This window comes from Mustela erminea, chromosome 9 (assembly GCF_009829155.1).
Source record: "Mustela erminea isolate mMusErm1 chromosome 9, mMusErm1.Pri, whole genome shotgun sequence".
NCBI lineage: Eukaryota > Metazoa > Chordata > Mammalia > Carnivora > Mustelidae > Mustela > Mustela erminea.
Window position 1 is genome coordinate 101818722 of NC_045622.1, and position 27730 is coordinate 101846451.

The following is a 27730-nucleotide window of genomic DNA, read 5'->3' on the forward strand; positions in this document are numbered from 1 at the left end:
ACCATACCACATAATCGTGAAAACTAATAAGTAGTTATTGTTTCAAACAGCTAGATTTTGGAGCAGTTTACTTTATGTCAGTAATTAACTGATACTTTAAGTCAGTGGCATGAAAATCCCAGTTTGCCTGTAGGTCTCACAGCTTCAGTCTTTACTAACAATTATAAGTTTTGTCTGCTTCATGTGTACAGGAAACTTAACAAAGATTTTTTCTTTATTTTAAGAGTTTATTTATTTATTTATTTATTATTTATTTATTTATGAGAGAGAACACATGGGCAAGCAGGGGGAAGGGGAGAGGGAGAGAGAGAAAGAGAGAAATCTCAAGCCAATTTCCTGCTGAGTGTGGAGGCTGATGTGTCTTGATCTCAGAACCCTGAGATCATGACCTGAGCCAAAAACAAGAGCTGGATGCTACTGTTTAAGCACCACCCCCACCCTGAGTCTACAGTTTTCTGTTATAGCGGTCCAAATGGACTACAGTATATGTATTTTGTTAATCATTTCTATAGGTTTAGGTAGAATGGGAAAGGTTTTCTTTAAAATCATTACACTCATTACAACTATAAAAATTACAAATTAAAATACAGTAGTCCAATTTCAAAGTATCTAAAATGGCTTAAATTTTGGTAAAGCTCAAAAAAAAGGAATTCTCTGAGGTAAATTTACCTTTCATTGTTATGCTAATTCCCCTCAAGCCTGAAAATGGTGTAGAACTAAAATGAACTCTACTTGAGGAGCTAGGCTGAACATTCCTAGGGAGTGTAGAGAAGATGCTGGAGGATACACTTGTAACATCACCTATGAAAATATTCTCTCCAATTCTTTTCCTTTATTTTACCTCAGTATACCCTAAATAATGGCAGTAATAATAGTGGCAATAGTAAGACCATAATAATTGATATCATGTTTATAGGGCTTATTGTAAAACCTGTATTAATTCATTTGATCCTTAAATGATAGGTTTTTTTGTAACCTCCTTCTGATTGCACTATTGGGTATTTACCCTAAAGATACAAACGTAGTGATCCAAAGGGGCACGTGCACCCGAATGTTTATAGCAGCAATGTCCACAATAGCCAAACTATGGAAAGAACCTAGATGTCCATCAACAGATGAATGGATCAAGAAGATGTGGTATATATACACAATGGAATACTATGCAGCCATCAAAAGAAATGAAATCTTGCCATTTGCGACAACATGGATGGAACTAGAGCGTATCATGCTTAGCAAAATAAGTCAAGCAGAGAAAGACAACTATCATATGATCTCCCTGATATGAGGAAGTGGTGATGCAACATGGGGGCTTAAGTGGGTAGGAGAAGAATCAATGAAACAAGATGGGATTGGGAGGGAGACAAACCATAAGTGACTCTTAATCTCACAAAACAAACTGAGGGTTGCTGGGGGGAGGGGGTTTGGGAGAAGGGGGTGGGATTATGGACATTGGGGAGGGTATGTGCTTTGGTGAGTGCTGTGAAGTGTGTAAACCTGGTGATTCACAGACCTGTACCCCTGGGGATAAAAATATATGTTTATAAAAAATAAAAAAAATTAAAATAAAAACAAACAAACAAACAAAAACAAACAAAAAAAAAAAAAAAGAAAAGAAAGTAAAGTCAAGGCACAGAAGGTTTAAGTGAGTTTTTTTTCCTTGTCACACAGGTAGAAAGAGGCAATCTAGGGCCTGTGCTGTTCCATAAACCTTTTTCATTGCCTATCTGTAAACTTGCCTGATAACCAGTGCTTTAATTATATAACTAATTAAGGATTATTGACTGTACAATATCACTGATAAATGAACTTGTTACTGAGAAGCCAATTACTACCTAAAATGCTAGATGACATATAGAATATTGAAAAATCCTAAACAGCTGACAAGATAGCAAAATATTACCAGAAAAACAGGAATTCGGTAAGGCAAATGAGGGTAGAAGCTACTTTTAACTCTTTCTGGAAAATAGATCTTGGTTGGAGGACATGCATTGGGAGAGGGGGTATGAACAATCTTCTTTCATACATTAGTTGTTTAGCCCATACTTTATTATAAGGAAATTGGATTGTTAACATATTGTCATTTCCACACAAAATACTATATAAGAAATAATTTTGGGGTGCCTGGGTGTCTCAGTCATTTAAGCAGCTGCCTTTGGCTCAGGTCATGATCCCAAGTTCTTGAGATTGAACCCCACATTGGACTCCCTGTTCAGTGGGGAGCCTGGTTCTCTCTCTCCCTCTGTCTGCTATTCCTCCTGCTGTTCTCTCTCTCTCTCTCTCTCTGTCCAATAAAAATATAAAATCTTAAAAAAAAGAAAGAAACAATCTTTTTCTGGTTATGCTTTGTTTGCCCCTAACTCTCAAGATCCTTTTCTTGCCTGTCTTCTCCAAAAGGTTAATTTCTGGGAACTGAAACCTTCAGTCTACTCTTTCCTCTTGCTTTCAGTTGGGTTTGGCCTATGGGGGACAAGCAAGGGTTTGGGGGGGTACGAGCAGAGAGCGTTTGGTCTGGTCTCTCTTCGCATTGCTGTATTTCTGTCAACAGTCGCTTCTTCCCCCTAAAGCCACAGTTCCTACCAAGTGTTTTCTCTCAGTACACTTGGCTCCTACAGGTCTCTGGTCATACTCTACCCTATGTCTGTGAGGTCTAGGGTTGATCATGGCTTCCTGTTACTGCTCCAATGAAAGTATGTTGCTGCACATACTGGCTTCGTTATGCTCATTTGTTCATTTCCTTTCTAGAAGAGAATTACTGAATGAAATAGTAGAAGCCTTTTAAAGATCTCTGGCACACATAGCTAAATGGTATCCAGATAATTTATACCATTTTAAAAGCTTATTTTGAACATTATTTAGGACAAATTGCAGTTGCATTGAGATTTGCATGAGCTGGAATCAAACTCTTGCCTGAACGTTGTAGACTCCTCTAGTTGTTATGGGAGAGGCAATTCTTGGTAAGAATTCTCCCCAGGGTCCCCTTCATTTCACTGTTCCTCAGGGTGTAGATAAGTGGGTTGAGCAGTGGGGTTCCCAATGTGTACTCCAGTGAGATGAACTGATCTTGCTTGGGGTAGTAGCTGGAGCTGGGGCGCATGTACACAAAGGCACAACAGCCATACTGCAGCAGGACCACAGAGAGGTGGGAGGAGCAGGTGGAGAAGGCCCGGTGACGTCCAACTGCTGAGTGGATCTTGAGCACAGCAGTCACAATGAAGACATAGGAGGTAGCAATGAAGAAGAAAGGCACAGCAATGGCCAGTGTGGCTGCCACCGGCACTAACTGCTCATGGATGTGGCTGTTGGCACAAACAAGAGGCATCACTGGTGGAATATCACAAAAGAAGTGTTGGATACTTCGAGCCCGGCAGAATGGCAGAGAGAAGATGAAGGCCACCAGTTGTGCAGACAGGAACAAGCCGATGCCCACAGAGGACACAACCAAGCGGACACAGAGAGTTAAAGTCATGGTGAGAGGGTACTGTAAGGGGTGGCAGATGGCAACATACCTGTCATAGGCCATGGTGGCCAAGAGCAAGCAATCAGCACTGCCAAGCCCAATGAAGAAGATCATCTGAGTGGCACAGCCTAGGAGGGTGATGGTCTTCTCTGACTGTAGGATGTTGGCCAGGATGTGGGGTACCACCACCGCAGTGTAACATATTTCTACTGCTGAGAGGCTGCCCAAAAAATAGTACATGGGGGTATGTAGGCGAGCTTCTGTCTGGATGGCCACTATAATTAGGACATTCCCAGTGATGATCAAGGTATAAACGAGGCTGACTCCAAGGAAGGACAAGACACAGAACTCTGGTTGGGAGGGATAGGCCAGGAACACAAATTCCATCAAAAGTGAACGATTTCCCCAGATCATTGAGCTAACAGAGTGTCTCTGCCGAGAAATACAAAGACAGAAGAAAAAATTGGACCAACAACATATTAGTTAACACTCTGAGCCATGATCTAATCTAATCAGGTCTGGAGTTAAAATCTTAGAATTATTAGACCCAAGTCTCTCTTTTCCTCCTTTTTAATCAAATATTTTTCACATAAGTATTTACAACTTAATTTCTAAGTGCCAGGAGTTGGCCTAAATTGTGTAAAAATTTTTTGAGAAAAGAGGCAGAGTATAGCTTTCAAAATGATATTTAGAGGAAGTTGAATGAAAATTACTTCTTTCATAAGAAATTGTCAAAGGATTTTATTTTTAAAATTTTTTATTTTTTAAAATTTCTTTTCAGTGTTCCAGAATTCATTGTTTATGCAGGACATCCAGTGCTTCATGCTATATGTGCCCTCCATTATACCCACCACCAGGCTCACCCAACTCCCTGCCCTACTCCCCTTCAAAACCTTCAGTTTGTCTCTCAGAGTCCACAGTCTCTCATGCTTTGTGTCCTCATACAATTTACCCCAACTCTCTTCTCCTCTCCATCTCCCCATGTCCTTTGTGTTAATCCTTATGCTCCACAAATAAGCGAAACCAAATGATAACTGACTCTCTCTGTTTGACGTAGTTCACCCAGCAAAATCTCTTCCAGTCCTGTCCATGTTGATACAAAAGTTGGGTATTCATCCTTTCTGATGGAGGCATAATACTCCATAGTTCATACAGACCACCTGAAGATCAAAAGTTTCTACACAACAAAGGAAACTGTCAACAAAATAAAGAGGCAACCCATAAAATGGGAGAAGATATTCACAAATGACACTACAGACAAAGGGGTGATCTCTAAGATCTATAAAGAACTTCCCAAACTCAACACACACAATACAGATAATCATGTCAAAAAATGGGTGGAAGACATGAACAGACACTTCTCTCTAATGAAGACATACAAATGGCTAACAGACACAGAAAAAAATGTTCATCATCACTAGCCATCAAGGAGATTGAAATCAAAACCACACTGAGATACCACCTTACACCAGTTAGAATGCCCCAAATTAACAATATAGTAAGCAATGTGGAGGATGTGGAGAAAGGGGATCCCTCTTACACTGTTGGTGGGAATGCAAGTTGGTACAGCCTCTTTGGAAGACAGTGTGGAGATTCCTTAAGAAATTAAAAATAGAGCTTCCCTATGACCCCGCAATTTCACTACTGGGTATTTACCCCAAAGATACAGATGTAGTGAAAAGAAGGGCCATCTGTACCTCAATGTTCATAGCAGCTATGGCCACAGTCACCAAACTGTGGAAAGAACCAAGATGCCCTTCAAAGAACGAATGGATAAATAAGTGTCAAAGAATTCTTGAAAGTAGGGCTCATTAATGTGAGAGCAGGAAGCTATTCTTTCATTCACTCATTCATTCATGCATTTATTCACACACAGTGACTCCTAAGGTATTGACTCACATATATATGGATGTAACACTGAAAAGTTAGTCATTTGAGGGAAAACGAAGAACGAAAACAATGCCCATGGACAATGAGCTCACAGAGGTCTTTGATCAACAGTATCAGGGATGAGCCTCAGAAAACAAAGCTCTCCCTCTCCTGGTTCTCTACGCATATCCATTCAGGAGAAGGGCAGGACTTGAAGGAAACGGTTTTATCATAGGGCTCCTCCTGGTCTATGGAAGTATGGGGAAATACGTGATCATAAGCTGTTGGAGATCTAAGAATCCTTTCCCTGAGTTTGGGGATGAATAGGAGATAGGCAGTCTACATCTGTATTTCTTTTCTTCTAAGGAACTAAAGGGAAATCCAGCTTCCTGGATTTCTTGCTTCCTTGAAAACCTTGGGATGAGCAGACATAACTCTTAAAGGGCATCCATTCCACTGTTTTCCCAAGCTCAACTCATATTCAAGAAAAAAATGAGGGGCTATGTGATCTTGTTTCAGTTTTCCCAATTTCAACATTATTTATGGTGTTTATGATTTATTAAGATTATAAAGAAAAATCTTAATCCAGAAGCACCACTCCAGGACAAATCACCCATGTAGACCCAACTCTGTGTCACAAATATAGGAAGAAATATATTTAGACTATCACAAACCTTCAGAGGACCCAGGGCATGAATGCCTCTTCATTCTCTATTCTTCATCTGAACTTCAGTCATGCTCCAAATGATTTCTGATATCATATGTCATATTTAACATTTTATTAAAACATGAGGAGCAGAGGCAGTGCATCAGTGTGTGAGACCAGTTTTGAAATTAAATGATCGGGTTTGCATAATCCCAAATCCTGGCTCTGTGATGCTAGGCAAGATATAATTTCTCAGAGTCCTAGGTTCTTTATTTGAGAAATGGGGATAATAATTATACTTGGTTCTGAGGGTTGTTGTTTGGTTTAAAAGAGACCATTATGTAAAGTGTCTACTGCAATGCAGAGGCCATAGCAAGAGCAGCTTAATAACAGATCATCATTATTTTTTCAAAATTTAAGTTCAATTAGCCAACATATAGAACATCATTGGTTTCTGATATAGTGTTCAATGATTCATCAGTTATGTATAACACCAGTGCTCATCACATCACACTCCCTCTTTAATGCCCATCACCCAGTTACCCCATCCTCCCACCCACCTTCCCTTCTAAAACCCTCAGTTTGTTTCCCAGAGTCAGGAGTCTGTCATGTTTTGTCTCTCTCTCTGATTTCCTCCTGTTCATTTTTCCCTCCCTTCCCCTATGGTCGTTATTTTTCACAAGTTCATGGAAAGCCTTCTTCCCTTAATTCCATTTTCATCCCCATATCACCAAGCCTAATATACACACTAGGCTTGGTGATATGAATTAGACATTCATTAAATAAAGGCTGCGTGGATAAATATACTATGAAACGCATGTCATTACACTTTTGTCATTTTCTCTTTCACCTTTGAGATGATTTCATGATCAAATCACCTATTTAAGAACCCTCATGGAAAATTTGGTAATCTTGACACTCAGGAACATAACACGTAGAACCTACAACGAACAGATTTAGGGCTAGTTTTCTACTTCTATCTGATAAATGGCTTTGGAATCTGCGTGCAAATGACGACTTTGGAGAATTTTATGACAGCCATACTTCTGTCATTTTAATGGTGCTCTCCAGGATCTAAAATAATAGCTATTATCTAGTAATATAATAGATATAATACTAATATCTAATATTAGTATTAGACTAATTTTATATTTCTATTAATAGATATAATAAATTTATAATAGAATTATCTACAGGTCATGAATTCTTAGTGCTGGAGAGGACCTCAGAAATTGCCTAGTTCAGTCTTCTGTTAGATACTCGAATCTTCCATACAATATCTGAACATCAGGTCACCTTCAAAGCCTAGAGAATGCCATTACCTCCTGAATTGCTTGCTTCATTGTTGGATGGTCTCATTGCCTAAAAGATTTTTCTGATGGTGACTGAAACCTGCCTCTGTAACTTCTACATTTCATTGTGTTCTTTTTTTTAAATTTTTTTATTTCTTTCAGCGTAACAATATTCATTGTTTTTTTTTAAATTAAATTTATTTATTTTCAGCATAACAGTATTCATTATTTTTTCACCACACCCAGTGCTCCTTGCAATCCGTGCCCTCTATAATACCCACCACTTGGTACCCCAACCTCCCACCCCCCTCCACTTCAAGAACCAAGATGCCCTTTAATGGACGAATGGATAAGGAAGATGTGGTCCATATACACTATGGAGTATTATGCCTCCATCAGAAAGGACGAATACCCAACTTTTGTAGCAACATGGACAGGACTGGAAGAGATTATGCTGAGTGAAATAAGTCAAGCAGAGAGTGTCAACTATCATATGGTTTCACTTATGTGTGGAGCATAACAAATAGCATGGAGGACATGGGGAGTTAGAGAGGAGAAGGGAGTTGGGGTAAATTGGAAGGGGAGGTGAATCATGAGACACTATGGACTCTGAAAAACAATTTTTGCACCACACCCAGTGCTCCATGCAATCCGTGCCCTCTCTAATACCCATCACCTGGTTCCCCCAACCTCCCACCCCCTGCCCCTTCAAAACCTTCAGGTTGTTTTTCAGAGTCCATAGTCTCTCATGGTTCACCTCCCCTTCAAATTTCCCTCAACTCCCTTCTCCTCTTCTATCCCAGTGGGCCATTTCTCCATGAAGCACTTCAGGAAGTAAGAGCTCTTATACGTAGCCCTAAACTGTCTTCCCAATTTCCTTTTGGTATTCCTTGAATGGCATATTTTTGATATGTCTCATAATTTTAACCCTGGAAATGCTCTCATTTTAAATAACTTAATTAGAAGTGTAATACTGAATGGGACAGATCACAGGGCTGGCTGAGGTTAAAAAGGTCTGGATATCACCTATCTGTCCATTGGCTGTCTAACTCTTCAGTCTAACCAAAATTAGATTAATGCATTTGTTGTGTTTGTTTGTTTTGATAGTCTCCTTAGCTTGAATACTAAAAGTCTAACTATATATTTTTTTAATTTTTAGAGAAGAACATGGTCAGCATTGTTTTTTTAAATTTAGATTCAATTAGCCAACATATAGTAGATCATTAGTTGTAGAAGCAGTGTTCAATAATTTATCAGTTGTGTATACATCATCATTCCTTTAACATTGGTTCCTTGCTCTAGTCTGTTGAGGTTGACATTTTAAAAATCTTCAATTTGTGGCTTTACATTTTAACTATCCTTTCTGAAATACCTCACCTTTATATTGTATGGGTTAAGTACTAAGCCCCACATATAATGGTGATCAAAATGGCAGAGTTGTGCCAAGCAGTTGTATATCCTAAAAAGAGACCGATAAAGAATCTGTTGTATTATATTTGCATATATTATTTATAATATACTATATATATTTTATATGTATGCCATTATATTTATGTGAATAAACTGTGATTAAGTGCAAAAGGAGAAGTGCGTTATAAGATTGTGCACCATGAGACTCTGGCATAGTTGGTAATTAGGGATCTGAAATGGCTTCCTAGAGGAAGTCATCTTTAAGCTTAGATCTGGAACACAGGCATTAGCTAGGAGAAGAGAGGTAGGCAGAGTAACGTGGTTCAAATTCTGGAGAGTTGAAATAGTGGATTTTATGGTTGGTAGCAAGTGAAACATTATATCCACATATCATCATCTTGTTATTCCAAATTGTTACTACACATGCTGCATAGGACAGACGTTAGGCAAGAGGACTTCAATGTCATCCCCAGAAATCTGCCCAGGCTGGCATCTGTTCATGAATCCACACCTGCCTCAGTGTCTCCAAGTCACATCCCAAATCATCTCTGCATCTTTTTTCCTATCTCTCCAGCCGGCCAACCCCATGTGGCCAAGGTGTCATGGGAAACCTTGTCCATGTGCATTCTGGAAATACAAGGAGTCTATACGGAGTGGCTCTCAAATTGTTGAGTTAGAGGATTGTATAAAATAAGGAGGTTAGCAGATTTGGCAATGCCAGACTGAGGTAGAATATCAATCTATTATTAATAGCAATGTCACTGGGGCAGATTAACTCACATTAATATCTCTTTCCACAAATTTAGAAGATGTAAATAATAATATTCACCTAATGGATCTGTGATAAAATTAACTGGGATAAAGTATTTAGAACACTTGGTTTGATGTGTGAAACCTACTAAGTTGTATAATAAATGTTAATTCTTCTCTCCTTTCTTTGAATCTATTAAAGGGATGATATTAATAATACCTCCTTAGTAGCAGAGGATTAAATGAAGCACCTTATAGAAAAGGGTTTTTATTAGTCCTTAAAACTTATCCAAATTTATATTAGCCATCCCTTCAATATTATTTAGGCTAAGGTTAATTATTATTTTTTTAATCATAAGAACAGGCCTTCCAAGGGAATTCAGAGAAGCACTGAATGCTGTGGGCTGAATGAGCTTTTGCTAATATCCTAGAGTCTCTACTGTAAAGCTATTACTTGCTTTTCTAGCCTGGTGTCAGTGAGTGCCTGGTATGTTGTGATTCTAGAAGAAGGGAGCAAAAGACTTCCTCTTACCTTTACCAGGAGAAGGGAGAGGGGTGTGTGGAGCCAGTCTCCTCTGTTATGTTCATTAGGGATAGAAGCCAGCAGATGAGGTCTGACTGCTGTGCTGGAGAGGGAGAGAAGGACCATGAGCCTGGAGAGGATGCCTCCTGGGACAGAGGCTTTAGTAACCTTCCCCACAAAGGACATGGCAAGCGTAAATTGCTCTGCTATCTAGGGTCTTAACCATAAATAAGTACCATCTCCCAGGAGGGTAGTTGGATAGTTGTTGGATCTCCCCTGTTACCAGATAATGAATCCAAACTAAACCAATCCTTGCACTTGGAATCTCTTGTGAATGGGAGATCTGAGGTATTCTTGTCAAAGTGAAGACCAGTATTAAACCTTTTATCAACATTCTCAGCATCCAATGTAATTTCCTAGGAAATAGCAGGCTCACTAATGAAGGTCACTTATCCCTCCTGCTTCAAGGATTTGAGTCTCACCAAACTGTCATAGCTGGGCCAGCCCAAGTCCCAAATTATTATTGCTCTGGGGAACCAAGACTGTATTTTATATTTTATATTAAAAAAGGGGCCTTGGTAACCTTGGTTGTATATAAAAGGATGAATTGAGGGGGACACTGGGCAGACATTTAACTTTCTGGTTACTTTTAAAATAATTCCTTAGGGTGATCTTCCAGGATTAGAAGAAACCATATGTTTTCACCCAATGTACTATACAGACTTCATAGGTTTGATTATATTCCTGCTTGGATATACTTTGACATCTTTTTTTTTTTTTTTTAAAGATATTTATTTATTTATTTGACAGAGAGAGATCACAAGTAGGCAGAAAGGCAGGCAGAGAGAGCAGAGAGCCCGATGTGGGACTTGATCCCAGGACCCTGAGATCATGACCTGAGCCAAAGGCAGCGGCTCAACCCACTGAGCCACCCAGGCGCCCATACTTTGACATCTTAAACTTGCAAAATTTTAATATCTTTACCCTTTTTGCATTTCTCTTTCCCTTGTTTCCCTTAGTCTGTTAAATCTTTCACAATGGAACATACACTGTATATATTCTTTTTGGTAGCTGACAATTGCAGACCCAGGATTCTCTCATTTAGAGTTTGGTTCATCACTGATTGATTGATTAAGCCAGTATTTATGGAATGGGATGTGCTCATCATGTCTAAGTCTGGGCACAAAGAAGGATAAGACAAACAAGATTCCTGCATTCATGGAGCTTCCATTGTTGCCAGTGAAACAGACAATAAACACAGTAAATAAGTCAGTTGGATATTATGAGAGAGTGATGAGTCCTATGAAGAAAATGGAACAAGTTAAAGGGATAGTTAGTGATTAGAGGAGGAAGGTCATCAAAAGCCTCTTCTTTGAGGAGGTGACATTTGACCTGAAATGTAAATGAGGAGAATAAATTAGCCATGAAATTTGGGAGAAAAGCAATTCCAACAGAGGGAAATGCAATGAAAGTAAAGAACCCCACACTGGGTGGGGGGGTGGGGAAAACAACTCAGCATGCCTAAGATAAAAAATGCTGAGATTTAAGCATATCCAAGCATGAGGATTGGAAATCCTATGATCCAGAGGCCTTCATTAAGAATATGAGATGCAGAGTGACCTGATTTGCATAGTGTCCAACAAGTCAGTGGCAAAAATAGGACTAAGTTGGTTCTTTGGATTTCCTCTAATAATGTCCGCTGACTATTGAGCTTGAAAACCCAGTTGCTCTCCAGGATCCAAAGCGAAGTGAGTACAGAATAAGGATCTATTTTTTTTTTAAATATACTCAGATATCTTTTTTTTTTTTTTAGAAAGATTTTGTTTGTTTATTTGATAGGCAGAGATCACAAGTAGGCAGAGAGGCAGGCGAGGGGTGGGGGCAGAAGCAGTCTCCCTGATGAACAGAGAACCTGATATGGGGCTAGATCCCAGGACCCTGGTATCATAAACTGAGTCAAAGGCAGAGGCTTTAATCAACTGAGTCATCCAGGTGCCGCAGGGATCTATTTTTAAGAGAATGTCACTCTGCTTTCAGTAACTCCTTAGACCAAGGATTTAATTTTTTCTAAAGATTAAAACTAATCAGACTGAGAATTTTTTGAAATTCAATATATTTCTAAGACCTAGATAATTGTATTATTTTGAAGTAATATTTTATGAGTTTCTAGTGAATGAAATGTTGTTAGAAGGATTTCCTCAAAAAAAAAAAAGTATTTCCTCACAGTTTTCTACTATAGAAACATAAGTAATACCAGTGAGATTTGAGGTTATATTCAACCTCCCCTTTTTTTGTCATTTTCTGGGCCTTAGTAGTCAATTTTATGTCTTAACTTGACTAGGCCACAGTTCCTAAGTAATTGGGCAAACACCAATTCTGGATGTTACTTGGGAAGGCTTTTTTAAGATGAGATTAACAATTAAATCAGCAGGGTTTGAGTAAAGCAGACTACCAACCATTATGTGGGTGGGCCTCACTTAATTATCTAAAAGGAAAAAAAAAAAAATGAGATTCCTGGAGGAAGAGGGAATTCTGCCTCTAGACTGACTTCCCATTCAAACTGCAGTATCAATGCTTCCTGGGGTCTTCAGTCTGCTGGCCTACCCTGCAGATTTTGGACTTACCAGACCCACAAATGCATGAGCCAATTCCATAAAATAAATTTTTGTTTTTGACCCTCTCTCTCTATATATACAACCTACTATTTCTGCTTCTTGGAGAACACTGATTAATACAGCTTTTGATACCAAGAGGAACAGAATATTAAGGATGAGTTTTCTGAATTGGCTTTGGGGTTTATGGAATTAATTCTCCAGTCTGATTATGTTTATTTATTTATTTTTTATTGGATTTACTTATTAATTTATCTTACTGTAATAAAAGCTTTTTAATGTAGTCTTCCGTTATTCATTGTCTCCATGTAATACCCAGTACTCCATGTAATATGTGCCCTCCTTAATACCCATCATCTGGCTACCTGATCCACTCACCCCCTTCACCTCTAAAACTTTCAGTTCATTTCCTGGAGTCCATAGTCTCTCATGGTTCATCTCCCCTTCTGATTCCAACCCCCCCGCTTCATTTTTCTCTTCTTTCTCCTAATGTCCTCCATGATATTTCTTCTATTCCACAAATAAGTGAAACCATATGATAATTGTCTTTTTCTGCTTGACTTATTTCACTCAGCACAATCCTTTCCAGTTCTATCTATGTTGATGCAAATGTTGGGTATTCGTCCTTTCTGATGGCTCTGTAGCATTCTATTGTATATATGGACCACACATTCTTTATCCCTTCTTCAGTTGAAGGGCATCTCTGCTCCTTCCACCATTTGGCTATTGTGGACATTGCTGTTATGAACATTGGGGTACATATGGCTCTTCTTTCACTACATCTGTATCTTTTGGGGTAAAAAGCCAGTAGTGCAATTTCTGGGTCATAGGGTATCTCTAATTTTAATATTTTGAGGAACCTCCACAGTGTTTTCCAAAGTGGCTGCACCAACTTGCATTCCCACCAACAGTTTAACAGGGTTCCCCTTTCTCTATAGCCTCTCCAACATTTGTTGTTTCTTGCCTTGTCAATTTTTGCCATTTTAACTGGTGTAAGGTTATCTTAATGTGGTTTTGATTTGAATTTTCCCAATGGCTAATGATGTTGGACATTTCTTCATGTGTCTGTTAGCCATTTGTATGTCTTCATTGGAGAAGTGTCTGTTCATGTCTTTTGCCCATTTTTTTATTTGATTATCTGTTTTTTGGGTGTTGAATTTGAGGAGTTCTTTATAGATCTTGGATTAGATCCTTGATATCAGCCCTTTATCTGTAGTGTCATTTGCAAATATCTTATCCCATTCCGTGGGTTGTCTCTTTGTTTTGTTGACTGTTCCTTTGTTGTGCAGATGCTTTTGAGTTTGATGAAGCCCCATAAGTTCATTTTTGCTTTTGTTTCCCTTGCTTTTGCAGATGTATTTTGAAAGAAGTTGATGTGGCCAATGTTGAAAAGGTTACTGCCTATTTAAAGGTACTAATGACTCCACTTTTATTGTAAAGAGAACCCTGAGAGTCTATGGTGAGATGCAGCAATAGATATGTAAAATATCACCATGAGATACAACTAAATCAGTATTTATAGTGGCCAGGTTTTGGGTGACCATGCACATGATAACTTCAAATTTTTTTTTGTCAAAGTGATGAATATAGTAAGATTGGCTGATTGCTTCTTTTTTTCCTTAAGATTATATTTATTTATTTGACACAGAAAGAGAGACAGTGCAAGCAGCAGGAGTGGCAGGTAGAGGGAGAGGGAGAAGCAGGCTCTCTGCTGAGCAGGAGGTCCCATGCAGGGCTCAATCCCAGGATCCTGGGACCATGACATGAGCTGAAGGCAGATGCTTAACTGACTTGAGCCACCCAGGCACCCAGTTTCTTCCATGACACTTGATGCCCCACTCTTGTTTTCCCAAACCTAGTGGTCTTATGTTCGAAATCTGGCAGTTTACTCTCAACATCTGTTGATTCTCAGAGCAAACTGACTCTGTTTCACCTTTCCTGATGTACTCATACATTCCTGGATTGAAATGTGGGAACATAGACTAGACCCACCCCCTGGGACCTTGTAACATGTGAAAGAGGCTTAACGAAGGAAACAGACACATTGACCAGGCAGTTAGTTACTTGTCACACTTTAACAGAAACACAAGAATAAGGCCTATGAGGTGAAATGTCCTTATGAACATTCTTCAAGGACTCAGTTAATACCATTGATTCTCAAGAGGAGGCTTCAAGGTTAATGATGTTGCTTCAGAGGAAATGTAGACTTTTAATCTGTGGCTAAGTGAACAGTAGCCTACAGTATCCCTGTCCAGTTTTCAGCTCAAAAAACTTTAAGAAAATGAAAATGAACTGTAGCAAAAAAAAAAAAATGTGTTATGAACAGAATTCATGAAACTCCAAACTTTGGAGAAATCAATGTAAATCTGGCATTTGTATGTAAGAGTTTTACTTTGTCACATACTCAAGGACGTCTTTCAGTTCCCCCTAAAACTTTAAAGAGCTTCAGCTGTTCCTTTGCTACTGATGGCCTTTTTCAGGGCACCTTTGACATCCTTGTTCCTAAGGGTGTAAATCAGCGGGTTGAGGAGGGGAGTAATGAAGGTGTAGACCAGGGCAAACTGGCGGTCCTCGTCCACCGAGGAGCTAGACTGGGGACGCAGGTAGACCGAGGCACAGAAGCCGTACTGCAGCAGGACCACAGTGAGGTGCGAGGAGCAGGTGGAGAAGGCTCGGTGGTGGCCCTTGGCGGAGCGGATGCGCAGAATTGCCGAGGCGATGAACACGTAGGGGACACAGATAAGCAGGAAAGGGACGGTCAGCACCAGGATGCCCACCACGTAGAGGACGGCCTGGTGCACGCGGATGTCAGCGCAGGCCAGACTCAGAACTGGGGGCACGTCGCAGAGGAAGTGGTTGATTTCCCGGCGGTGTCCGCAAAAGGGCAGCGTGAAGATTAAGGCTGTGAGCTGCAGGGAGAGGAGGAGGGCCAGGCCCACGGTGCACACCACCATCTGGATGCACAACCTCTGGGTCATGATGAGGGTGTAGTGCAGTGGGTAGCAGATGGCCACATAGCGATCGTATGCCATGACCGCCAGGAGAAAACAGTCAGTGCTGCCAAGGGTGACGAAAAAGAACATTTGCGCCCCACAGCCAGCCAGTGGAATGGGCTTCCGGGCCCCCCAAATGTTGGAAAGCATCAGAGGCACCACCACCAACGTGTAGCAGATTTCTAGGAAAGACAGGATGCACAAGAAGAAGTACATCGGGGTGTGGAACGAGCTGTGTGTGCACACCACCCAGATGATGGCTGTGTTGCCGCAGAGGAGGAGCAAGTAGAGGAGGAGGAAGAGGAGGAAGAGGAGGACCTGGAATTCAGGGACGGTGGTGAACACGCGGAACACGAACTCAGTGGGGCCGGACTGGTTGAGGACGGGGCTCCTAGCAAACGTGTCTCCTGCAAAGGACGAGCAGAAAGTGCTGAATTTTCCTTTGCCCAGCTGCTTTATTGCCTGACTAAAATAAAGGATGGCAAGTTTTGTTTAGTGCAAAAATAATAACTCAGTTACTCAAATAATCTTGTTTGTTAAAAAATTAAAATAAAAATTAAGTGTTGGATATTTGGTGATGTAGAAGTCATGAGAAGTAAAAGATAGTACAACACTGTTGTGTCAAAATAATTATTTCAAATATTGTTTTATAAAGAATGGGAGTTTCAGATCTAATTCTTTTTTTTTTCTCCCCACAGGGGATGGATTTCTTTCTCTCTTTCTCCCTTTCTTTCTTTCTTTTCTTTCTTTTTTTTTTTTTAAGATTATATTTATTTATTTGACAGACAGAGATCACAAGTAGGTAGAGAGGCAGTCAGAGAGAGGAGGAAATGGATCCCTTGCTGAGCAGAGAGCCCAGTAGGGGGCTGGATCCCAGGACCAAAGGCAGAGGCTTTAACCCACTGAGCCACCCAGGTGCCCCTCAGATCTAATTCTTAAGGAGTTCATTATGAAAAATGTTTTACTAGTAATCCAGATTTAAAAAACTCTTGACTGAACTAGAGGTCCTAGCCTCAGCAATCAGACAACAAAAGGAAATTAAAGGCATCCAAATCGGCAAAGAAGTCAAATTATCACTCTTCGCAGATGATATGATACTATATGTGGAAAACCCAAAAGACTCCACTCCAAAACTGCTAGAACTTATACAGGAATTCAGTAAAGTGTCAGGATATAAAATCAATGCACAGAAATCAGTTGCATTTCTCTACACCAACAGCAAGACAGAAGAAAGAGAAATTAAGGAGTCAATCCCATTTACAATTGCACCCAAAACCATAAGATACCTAGGAATAAACCTAACCAAAGAGGCACAGAATCTATACTCAGAAAACTATAAAGTACTCATGAAAGAAATTGAGGAAGACACAAAGAAATGGAAAAATGTCCCATGCTCCTGGATTGGAAGAATAAATATTGTGAAAATGTCTATGCTACCTAAAGCAATCTACACATTTAATGCAATTCCTATCAAAGTACCATCCATCTTTTTCAAAGAAATGGAACAAATAATTCTAAAATTTATATGGAACCAGAAAAGACCTCGAATAGCCAAAGGGATATTGAAAAAGAAAGCCAACGTTGGTGGCATCACAATTCCGGACTTCCAGCTCTATTACAAAGCTGTCATCATCAAGACAGCATGGTACTGGCACAAAAACAGACACATAGATCAATGGAACAGAATAGAGAGCCCAGAAATAGACCCTCAACTCTATGGTCAACTAATCTTCGACAAAGCAGGAAAGAATGTCCAATGGAAAAGAGACAGCCTCTTCAATAAATGGTGTTGGGAAAATTGGACAGCCACATGCAGAAAAATGAAATTGGACCATTTCCTTACACCAAACACAAAAATAGACTCAAAATGGATGAAGGACCTCAATGTGCGAAAGGAATCCATCAAAATCCTTGAGGAGAACACAGGCAGCAACCTCTTCGACCTCAGCCACAGCAACATCTTCCTAGGAACAACGCCAAAGGCAAGGGAAGCAAGGGCAAAAATGAACTATTGGGATTACATCAAGATCAAAAGCTTTTGCACAGCAAAGGAAACAGTTAACAAAATCAAAAGACAACTGACAGAATGGGAGAAGATATTTGCAAACGACATATCAGATAAAGGACTAGTGTCCAGAATCTATAAAGAACTTAGCAAACTCAACACCCAAAGAACAAATAATCCAATCAAGAAATGGGCAGAGGACATGAACAGACATTTCTGCAAAGAAGACATCCAGATGGCCAACAGACACATGAAAAAGTGCTCCATATCACTCGGCATCAGGGAAATACAAATCAAAACCACAATGAGATATCACCTCACACCAGTCAGAATGGCTAAAATCAACAAGTCAGGAAATGACAGATGCTGGCGAGGATGCGGAGAAAGGGGAACCCTCCTACACTGTTGGTGGGAATGCAAGCTGGTGCAGCCACTCTGGAAAACAGCATGGAGGTTCCTCAAAATGTTGAAAATAGAACTGCCCTATGACCCAGCAATTGCACTATTGGGTATTTACCCTAAAGATACAAACGTAGTGATCCAAAGGGGCACGTGCACCCGAATGTTTATAGCAGCAATGTCCACAATAGCCAAACTATGGAAAGAACCTAGATGTCCATCAACAGATGAATGGATCAAGAAGATGTGGTATATATACACAATGGAATACTATGCAGCCATCAAAAGAAATGAAATCTTGCCATTTGCGACAACATGGATGGAACTAGAGCGTATCATGCTTAGCGAAATAAGTCAAGCAGAGAAAGACAACTATCATATGATCTCCCTGATATGAGGAAGTGGTGATGCAACATGGGGGCTTAAGTGGGTAGGAGAAGAATAAATGAAACAAGATGGGATTGGGAGGGAGACAAACCATAAGTGACTCTTAATCTCACAAAACAAACTGAGGGTTGCTGTGGGGAGGGGGTTTGGGAAAAGGGGGTGTGATTATGGACATTGGGGAGGGTGTGTGCTTTGGTGAGTGCTGTGAAGTGTGTAAACCTGGTGATTCACAGACCTGTACCCCTGGGGATAAAAATATATGTTTATAAAAAATAAAAAATTAAAAAAAAAAACTCTTGACTGATATAAAAATATAAGAAATGGGTAAGAGAAAGGAGAGAGAGAAGTAAAACTGTGCCAATATTCTCAAACCATATAAAGAATGACTCACATGTTTATAAAAAATTAAAAAATTAAAAAAAAAACTAAGAATGACTCAGCATTAATTTCATTATTACTGGGGATGATTAGAGAAAAGTTAATTCTTTATATATACTTTAACAATTTAATATTAGTCATCTTAATAACAATCACAAAAGAATGTATTTTTCCATGTAGATGTAATATAAACATATATATTTTTCCCCAAAATTAAAGAGAAAAATGAGAGAAGGAAGCTATAATTCAAAAGAAAAAGAAGAGGGCACCTAGGTGGCTCAGTGGGTTAAGGCTCTGCCTTCAGCTCAAGTCATGGTCTCAGAATCCCAGGATTGAGCCCCGCATGGGCTCTCTGCTCAGTAGAGCTCTCTGCTCACGGAGCCTGCTTCCCCCTCTCTCTCTGCCTGCCTCTCTGCCTACTTGTGATCTCTCTCTCTCTCTGTCAAATAAATAAATAAATAAAATCTTACAACAAAAAAAAAAAAGAAAAAGAAAAAGAACAAAATCGATGCAGAATTCCATAGAACAAAAATCTTTAAAAAAAAAATATGGTCAGAATTATCATATGATCTCTTTGATATGAGGAATTTGAGAGGCACGGTGGGAGGAGGCATGGTGGGTAGGGAGGGAAAAAATGAAATAAGATGGGACTGATGAGGGAGACAAATCATAAGAGACTTTTAATCTCTGGAAACAAACTGAGGGTTGCCTAGGGGGTGGTGGGGAGGGATAGGGTGTCTGGGTTATGGACATTGGGGAGGGTATGTGCTATGGTGAGTGCCATGAATTGTGTAAAGTGATGATTCACAGACCTGTAGCCTTGAAACAAATAATACATTATATGTTAATAAAAAAAAGAAACATGGTCAGAAGTAGAATAATATATTATCAATTAGGACAATAAATACAGATGGGCATGTGTACTATTTTAAAACATAAAGATGTTCAGATTGGGTTAGGAAGCAAAATATTTTTAAAAGAGGAGAGGCAAAAGTACAGGGTCATATAAAAACTACCACTCTTTATTTGAAAAATTTTGAAAAATTCTGAAATAGGAAATAAACCATAATCCCCAACCAAAAGAGATGACAGGCATCTGATTGTCTCTATAAAAACCCCAAGGCAGCCAACTGAGAAGTAGTTAGAACTGATAAGAAAACGTATTCAGATGGCCCATAGTTCACCGATTCGTACTTAACAACTTTGATCTCCTTTCCCCCTATAAAATATCACGTAGGGTGTTCACAGCACACTGAACTAATTCTAGGCAAGTAGTCTTCATTTCTATACAGCTGAGCATTTACACTCTCTCCAGTTGAGGTTTTTGCTTATTAAGTCCCTTGTTTTTGTTTCCAACTGCGAATAAGCCAAGAACACTTATTATTGTTCAAGTTAATAGAATAGTCTATGGGATGTTGAACTATGAATGCAAAAAAGAATTTTTCAATGCATGAAATCATACGGTATTTGTCTTTCTCTAACTGACTTATTTTGCTTAGCATAGTACCCTCTAACTTTATCCACATTATTGCAATTGGCAATATTTAATCTTTTTGTGTGTGTGTCTGAGCAGGGATCCTGATATGGGGCTCCATCTCAGGATCCTGAGATCATGACCAGAGCTAAAGGCAATCACTCAACCAGATAAGCCACCCAGACACCCCAAGATTTTATTCTTTTTGAAAGCTAAGTAGTATTCCATTGTGTGTGTGTCTGTGTGTATGTATACACACCATATCTCTTATAGCCCTTTATCAAGGCAATCAGTTGTAATATTTTGGAAATATTTGAGAAAAGTGAGTTGCAAATGAGTGATTACTGATGAATTAGTGAAAATGGGCAGAACTACTGCATAAGTTAGAGGGTAATATTAAAAATGATCTGTTTGTAAGTATTCATGAAACATTTATTATTCGGCAATAATTATGAGAAATTTAAAAAATGAGGGCTGCCTGGGTGGCTTAGTAGGTTATGTATCTGCCTTTAGCTCAGGTCATGATCCCAGGTGCTGGGATCAAGTCCCACATCTGGCTCCCTGCTCAGCGGGGAGTCTGTCTCTCCCTCTCACCTTGTTCCTCCTCCTGCTGTGCTCTCTCTCTCAACAAATAAACAAAATCTTAAAAAAAAAAAGATATGCATCCTTAATCATGAAAGGGAGACTTGATGTTTAACAGAATTTGGGGAAAAGCCTTCTAAACGAGGTTTCCCATGTAATCTTTCTAGAATATCAGAGCTATAAAGTGCTCCTCCTCCCAGATAGAAAGATACATGCAGGCAAACGTGTACATTTACAAATAAATGGATTAATAGATATGTGGATGCGTATGTGCAGTCAAGCACATTTGGGAAAACCTAATATTCTCTCTGTGATCCACAGTGGAGATAAACATTAAAAGGACTTTAGAATCCTGATAGGAAGTACATATAAATTTACCTTTTCAGGGGTGCCTTGGTGGCTCAGTTGGTTAAGCGTCTGTCTGCCTTCAGCTCAGGTCATGATCCCAGGGTCCTGGGTCCTGGGATCGAGCCCCATATCAGGCTTTCTTCTCAGTGGGGAGCCTGCTTCTCCTTCTCCCTCTGCCTGCTGCTTCCCCTACTTGTGCTCTCTCTCTCTCTGTCCAATAAATACCATAAAATATTTTTAAAAATTTAACTTTTTAAAACTTCTCTGGTGTGTCACGAAAGCTTCTTTAGGTGTCTTGGAAGCATATTCAAACATAAGAATAATAATGGCCTGTGCTCTAATATGAAGGCACTCTTCTAAATTCTCTGCATGTATTAATTCAGATGCACTTCATAACAACACCATGAAGCAGGTAATAGGTTATACCTATTTTACAGATAAAGAGCCATAGTCCCAAAAGATTAAATAGTCTGAGATTAAACAGCTAGTCTGTGGTTGGAGTTGTGATGTAAGCCCAAGCATTTTGGATCTAGAAAAGAAAGATCTAAGTTTGGGTCCTGACTTCACCACTTCCTACTTCCCACGTTCCTCCCTGCCTTTCCCTGCCTTCCTCCCTTGCTCTCTCTGTCTTTCTACCTCCCTCCTTCCCCATCTTCTCTCTCTTTCTTTCATTCTTGTCTCTCAAAGTACAAAACACATTCCTAGCTCAAGGGCTGTGCCAAAAGAGGCTGAATATGGTCTGTAGTCCAGTTTCCTACCCTTGCTCTAACATATTATACACAGCAGGCAATTCGGAAGATCAATTAGGAAAAGATCAATTAGGAAAAAAAAATAGCCATTAGTTTTTACAAAGTTAAGTCTCTGAAGATGTTTCCTTACCTCTTTGCAATTCACTGTATTCCCTCAGCCACCAGAGAACATTCATAAGGGCAAAAGTTTTGCTTCTGTCTATAGATGATTAAGGCAGCTCTTCCAGAATATTGCCTGACCCTCCATTTCTTTTCTTTTTTTTTTTTTAAAGATTTTATTTATTTTATTTGACAGACAGAGATTACAAGTAGGCAGAGAGGCAGGCAGAGAGAGAGAGGGAGAGGAAGAAGCAGGCTCCCTGCTGAGCAGAGAGCCTGATGCGGGACTCGATCCCAGGACCCTGAGATCATGACCTGAGCCGAAGGCAGCGGCTTAATCCACTGAGCCACCCAGGCGCCCCTCCATATTCTTTTCTTTAAGGATATTCTTTAAGGATAAAATGAAATAAGGGTACATAGGATCCGATGTGCATAATTTTCTAGAAATGAAAGTGACTAGTAGGTGATGTCTTCATCGTACCTCAATGTGCATGGGAAAGAGTGTGTTGGTGTTCAAGAAGAATCAGCTTTTAGAAAGCCATTCTTGGGATAAGACAAGATGAAGAGGAACTCTGGAAAGCAGGGATACTTTGGAATTATTCTAAGCCAGAGTCTTGCACAGAAGGACCAGGATCCTTTTCTGCACTCTTCTCTTTATTCAGAGGCCATTCTTGCCTGATTGAGCCAGATAATTTAGTGCCCTATAGGATGTCTTAAGATAATGGGTCCCCAAGAGGAGGAATTTCCCCAGTGGCCTTTCTTAAACCAAAAAACTAAAAAATACTGGGACAAAATTTCCTGGGTTGATCAACTGTGGCAATGTTAGCAACTTTTCACACGATAATCATAGACAACTGTCATTTTGGGGCCACATGTTGTATCCTCGTTCCTACTTATACCCAACCCATAGGAACCTGTGGATAGGTTTTGACAAATTCAATCTATGGGAAATGTTCATGCCAGCTCAGGGGTCCTAGAAGTGTAGACTGCAATAAAACTACCCTCCTCTCGGCAATTGGGAATGTGACTTTTAGGCTGAGATTTGTCATTCAAATGTTAAGTTACCTCAGGCAAATTTTAAAGATTTTTATATTTGAACTTCCTCATCTATATTATCAACGATTGGCGTAGATGATATTCAAGGTCCCCTCTCTCCTCAAAACTCTACAATTTCTACTTCTCTCTCAAGGCATAGAGAACCTATGGAAGAACTGTGTCCCACCTGTCATTTGTAACTAACTTTCTCATTTTCAGCCTCAATCATATCCTACTTCTCTCTGCTGAATCCTGCCCCATTCCCACTCATTTCTGTGATGATAAATAATTTGGGTGTCATATTTACAATGAGATATCATGTTTGCGCTTATGTTTATAATTTCACACCCCAAGCAAGTGGGTAGCTTGACTTAACTATTGCGTATTTGAATATCTTTGCCATGAGCAAGCATGTTATTTTGGCATTCACCCAACTAAGTCACCAGAGCACTTTCTCCTATCACAGGCAGGTTATAAGTCTAGTCATACCTTTGAGCAAAAGTATGTATTAACATGGTATATAATTGCTATGTAGTTAGAGCAGTGGAAGAAGATTTCTCTCATGACTTTCTTCTTAGATGTTAAATGGACAATGACTGATGAAATTTCACTCAATCCATAAGGAAAGATATTGACTATCGAGTTGCAGTTTACCTTCAATGGGTTCCAAATGCTCTAAACCCTGAATCCATAAGGTTTAATCCCAACCAAGAAGTTCAGAAGTGTTTGCCTGTATAATGATGCTGATATGCACAGTCATGGTAGAATTTAGAGTTGGAATAAATGATTCTTGATGGATTCATCAAAAACTGTATGGAAGGGGTTTCACACCATGCAAAGAAGTAGCTCTTCATGGCAGGATGTGACAGAAATACTCCCTCATGTCCACATGTGTTCAGCATGTGTTCTCTGCCCTGCCCTCCCTCTTCTTTTCATCCTCCACCCACATTCTCAGCAAATTCCTCCCTTGGGAAAACCATCAGTAAAATTCACACCTGCTATCCCAATGCACATCTTGCTGTCTCTCACTAGAACATTAGAGATGGCTATTTTTATGAATTTCTCACAGAGTTCACAGCATGAAATATATCACATCTCCATTGGTTGGGTTAAACAAAGTCAGATCGAGAACTTTGTCTTTGCTATGGTTTCCCCATATGGTCCTTTGTGCCAGGAAGATTGTCCTCAGGTGGAGGTGGTACATAAACACAGGTCTGGGTCAGAAAGTTCAAGGACCTGCGGGAGAGGAGTATTAAATTGAGGTGGTTATGAAGTGGGAGAGAGACAGAGAGATTGAGGGTCTAGTTTTGTCTCTATTACTTTTGCTAAAGGTATAATAAAAATAATTTTATAATGTATTTCTTGACAGTATGCCAAGCACTGTACTAAGTTCATAAAATGTATTATCTCATTAAATCTTGCCCCAACTCTATGAAGTGAGTACTATTATTATACACATTTTTAGACAGGGGTAACTGAGGCATTGTTAATATAGTTTGAATCCAAATTATCTCATATCAGAGGATTTTGATTTAATTCTTGCATCAGTACTCTTTCTTTCCTTCCTTCTTCCTTCCTTTTTCCTTCCTTCCTTCCTGACTTCTCAACTTCCTTTCTTTCTTTTTCTTTCTTTCCGACTACTAGCACAAAAGACTCCTTCAGAATAGAGAATTCATGAAACAATTTTCTTATGGTTGTAAGGTGGTTAGTACCTTTTTTTCTGGATGTTTTTCTTTCTAATGAGATTTCCAGAGAAGGAAAAAAAAAACCACAAGACACTCTTGTCCTTGCAGTCTGGTTTGCAAGGAGTAACAACTCAAACTATGAGGTCTTCATGAGGAATAAAGACTTTCACTGTCATCTAGATTGAGAGTATCTAGCACTATTACAGTAACAGTCTTCAATGGATGCCAGTTCTTGTCCCCTCTGCTTTTCTTTCTGGCTGTCAGACTACAGAGTAGAAAAGACTGGGTCATTATTTTTTTTTCCTTTCTTTTTAAAAAGACTTATTTATTTATTTGAGAGAGAGAGAGAGAGAGAGAGAGAGAACACAACTGTGAGGAGGGATAGAGAGGAGGAAGAAAGAGAATCTCAAGCAGACTTTCACTGAGGATGGGGCCCAAGGCAGGGCTCAATCCTAAGACCCTGAGATCAAGACCTGAGCCGAAATCAAGAATCAGCCACTAAACTGACTGAGCTACCCAGGTGCCCCTGGTCATTTTTTTTCTATTCCATATTCACCAGTAGAAGTTTTCTTATAAGGATTAGTTATCCTGTTATTTAATGTTTCCATATGTTATACTCAAACTGATTATTTTTAACTTCTTGAATTTTATATCATCTGAAATGCCTCAAAAGGTTTCAGGATGGGATGCCTGGGTGGCTCAGTTGGTTAAGTGGCTGCCTTGGTTCGGCTCAGGTCATGATCCTAGCGTCCTGGGATCGAGTCCCACATCGGGCTCCTTGCTTGGCAGGGAGCCTGCTTCTCCCTCTGCCTCTGCCTGCCACTCTGTCTGCCTGTGCTTGCTCTCGCTTCTCTCTCTATGACAAATAAATAAATAAAATCTTTAAAAAAAAAAAAGGTTTCAGGATGACAGGTGGGCTCTATCGTAACATGTAAGCATTGGGTTTAGTTAATGAGAAGAAATATGGTTTGTACTTTCATAGGATGAGAGAAGAAAGAACATTGGGGGGTGATCTGAGAGATGCCCTGTATTTGGGTGCATAAAATGAGCAAATCTTGAGTCCTGTAATTAACCATTAGGGACCTAGCTCTTGGGGTTGACTCATTTACTCAATCTCAGTTCATTCACTCATTCATTTATTCACTCATGTAGCCATCCAGTCACACATCCCCTCACTCACTAGTTTAATTTTTCACTGAATAAGCATTTAATGGTTCCTATTAAAAATCAAGCCTGGTACTTTCCACAGTTTGGTGACCGTGGCAAGATGCCCTTCAATGGACGAATGGATAAGGAAGATGTTTTCCATATACACTATGGAGTATTATGCCTCCATCAGAAAGGATGAATACCCAACTTTTGTAGCAACATGGACGGGACTGGAAGAGATTATGCTGAGTGAAATAAGTCAAGCAGAGAGAGTCAATTATCCTATGGTTTCACTTATTTGTGGAGCATGACAAATAGCATGGAGGACATGAGGAGTTAGAGAGGAGAAGGGAGTTGGGGGAAATTGGAAGGGGAGGTGAACCATGAGAGACTATGGACTTTGAAAAACCATCTGAGGGGCTTGAAGTGGCAGGGGTGGGGTGGGAGCTTGGGGTACCAGGTGGTGGGTATTATAGAGGGCACGGATTGCATGGAGCACTGGGTGTGGTGCAAAAATAATGAATACTGTTATGCTGAAAATAAATAAAAATAAATTTAAAAAAAAGAAAAAAAATCAAGCCTGGTAGCGATGAGAGGGCAGAAGTATGAACTAATACTGGTCCTCAGGGTATACAAATCCCATCCGATGCCAGGTCCAGGGGTCATCTTTTAACCTGTAGAAAATCTCTCCTGGCCTGATTGAACCTGAGTGGCCAAGGATATCATTTCATTCTTCTGTGGCTCAACTAAAAAGATTTCCCCTCACCATTGATCTGGAATTCAGTGTCTTATTAAAATCAAGTCAGAGTTACTAGTTTGGGGGAAGGCTTGAGTTCATTCAGCTATTCCTAATGCTTCTGTTTTAGTTCACTCAGGCTGCTGTAACAAAATATCATAGATTGGGTGGCTTATAAACAACATAAATTTACTTCTTTTCACAGTTCTGGAGGCTGGGAAGTCCAAGGTCAATGCACTGACAGGTTTCATGTCTGGTGAAAGTCTGTTTCCTGGTTCAAAGATGGCTGTCCTTTTTGCCTCTTCATTACATAGTTGAAGGGACAAAGGACTTCTCTGGGATCTCTTTTTTAAGAGCATTAATCACCTTGCCCAGACACCTGAACTGCCTTCTCTGAAAGATGCATCTCCTACTACCATCACATGGGACGTGAAGATTCAGTATATGAAAGTTGGAGGCACACATTCAGTCTGTAGGAACTCCCATTCCCCAAGACAATCAGACAGAAACTTTTAGTTGTATGCATTTATTAAAAATTTTTTATTAAAAGTTACAGAAGCATTTTTGAGAGGTGATGAATTGCTACATTGTTCCACTGCTGTCCACCACAGGGTGTTAGACGTGGTTAAATCATTATCTAAACCTGCCTGCTGAATGTGCTACACAGCTGCTCTGATTCATACATCACCCCAGCCCACCAGGACTTTGAAGGTCAGGGAATGGAAGTTTCTGGGCATATGATCACCTTTAACTGTCTTTCCTATTTCTTTCCAGTGAAGCCATGAGACATTTGGGATCTGGTGAAGGTGCGCACATCCAATGTCCAGGTTCTCAGTCATCCATTTTCCCAAAAGTAGATGTTCACTGGAGCACGCAGGATTCCCAGCTAAGCTGCTTTATCTAAATGAGTATGTAGAATAAAACTTCTAGAAAACAGGAATGACAGACCTCCCCAGATAGCAAGGGTTTCATTTTTAACAGTAGCAACATATGGTCAGAATACACGGTCTCTGCTCTCCTTTACATACCTCTGATGGCTTCAAAGACCAACATTGTTTAATGTGCTCCTGCTTAGAGCTGTGATGGGCATGGGGATTTAGGGTCTTCAGAATGCCAATATTGAAGGAGATTTAAATAGTTTCAGGGAGACGT

The 27730-nt window shown here is 39.8% G+C and overlaps 2 protein-coding genes across 2 annotated transcripts; both read right to left on the reverse strand.

Annotated features, from left to right (window-relative positions):
• Window positions 1-2926: 2926 nt before the first annotated feature.
• On the reverse strand, window positions 2927-3871 carry LOC116598170 (olfactory receptor 10W1-like). Its single transcript, XM_032356514.1, has one exon. The coding sequence runs from the start codon at window positions 3869-3871 to the stop codon at window positions 2927-2929; it is 945 nt and encodes a 314-aa protein (XP_032212405.1).
• Window positions 3872-14994: 11123 nt separating this feature from the next.
• On the reverse strand, window positions 14995-27631 carry LOC116599960 (olfactory receptor 10Q1-like). Its single transcript, XM_032359895.1, has 2 exons — window positions 27607-27631; window positions 14995-15959 (listed from the first exon to the last, which is right to left on the reverse strand). Exons 1-2 carry the CDS (start codon window positions 27629-27631, stop codon window positions 14995-14997), a joined length of 990 nt encoding a protein of 329 aa, XP_032215786.1.
• Window positions 27632-27730: the final 99 nt, after the last annotated feature.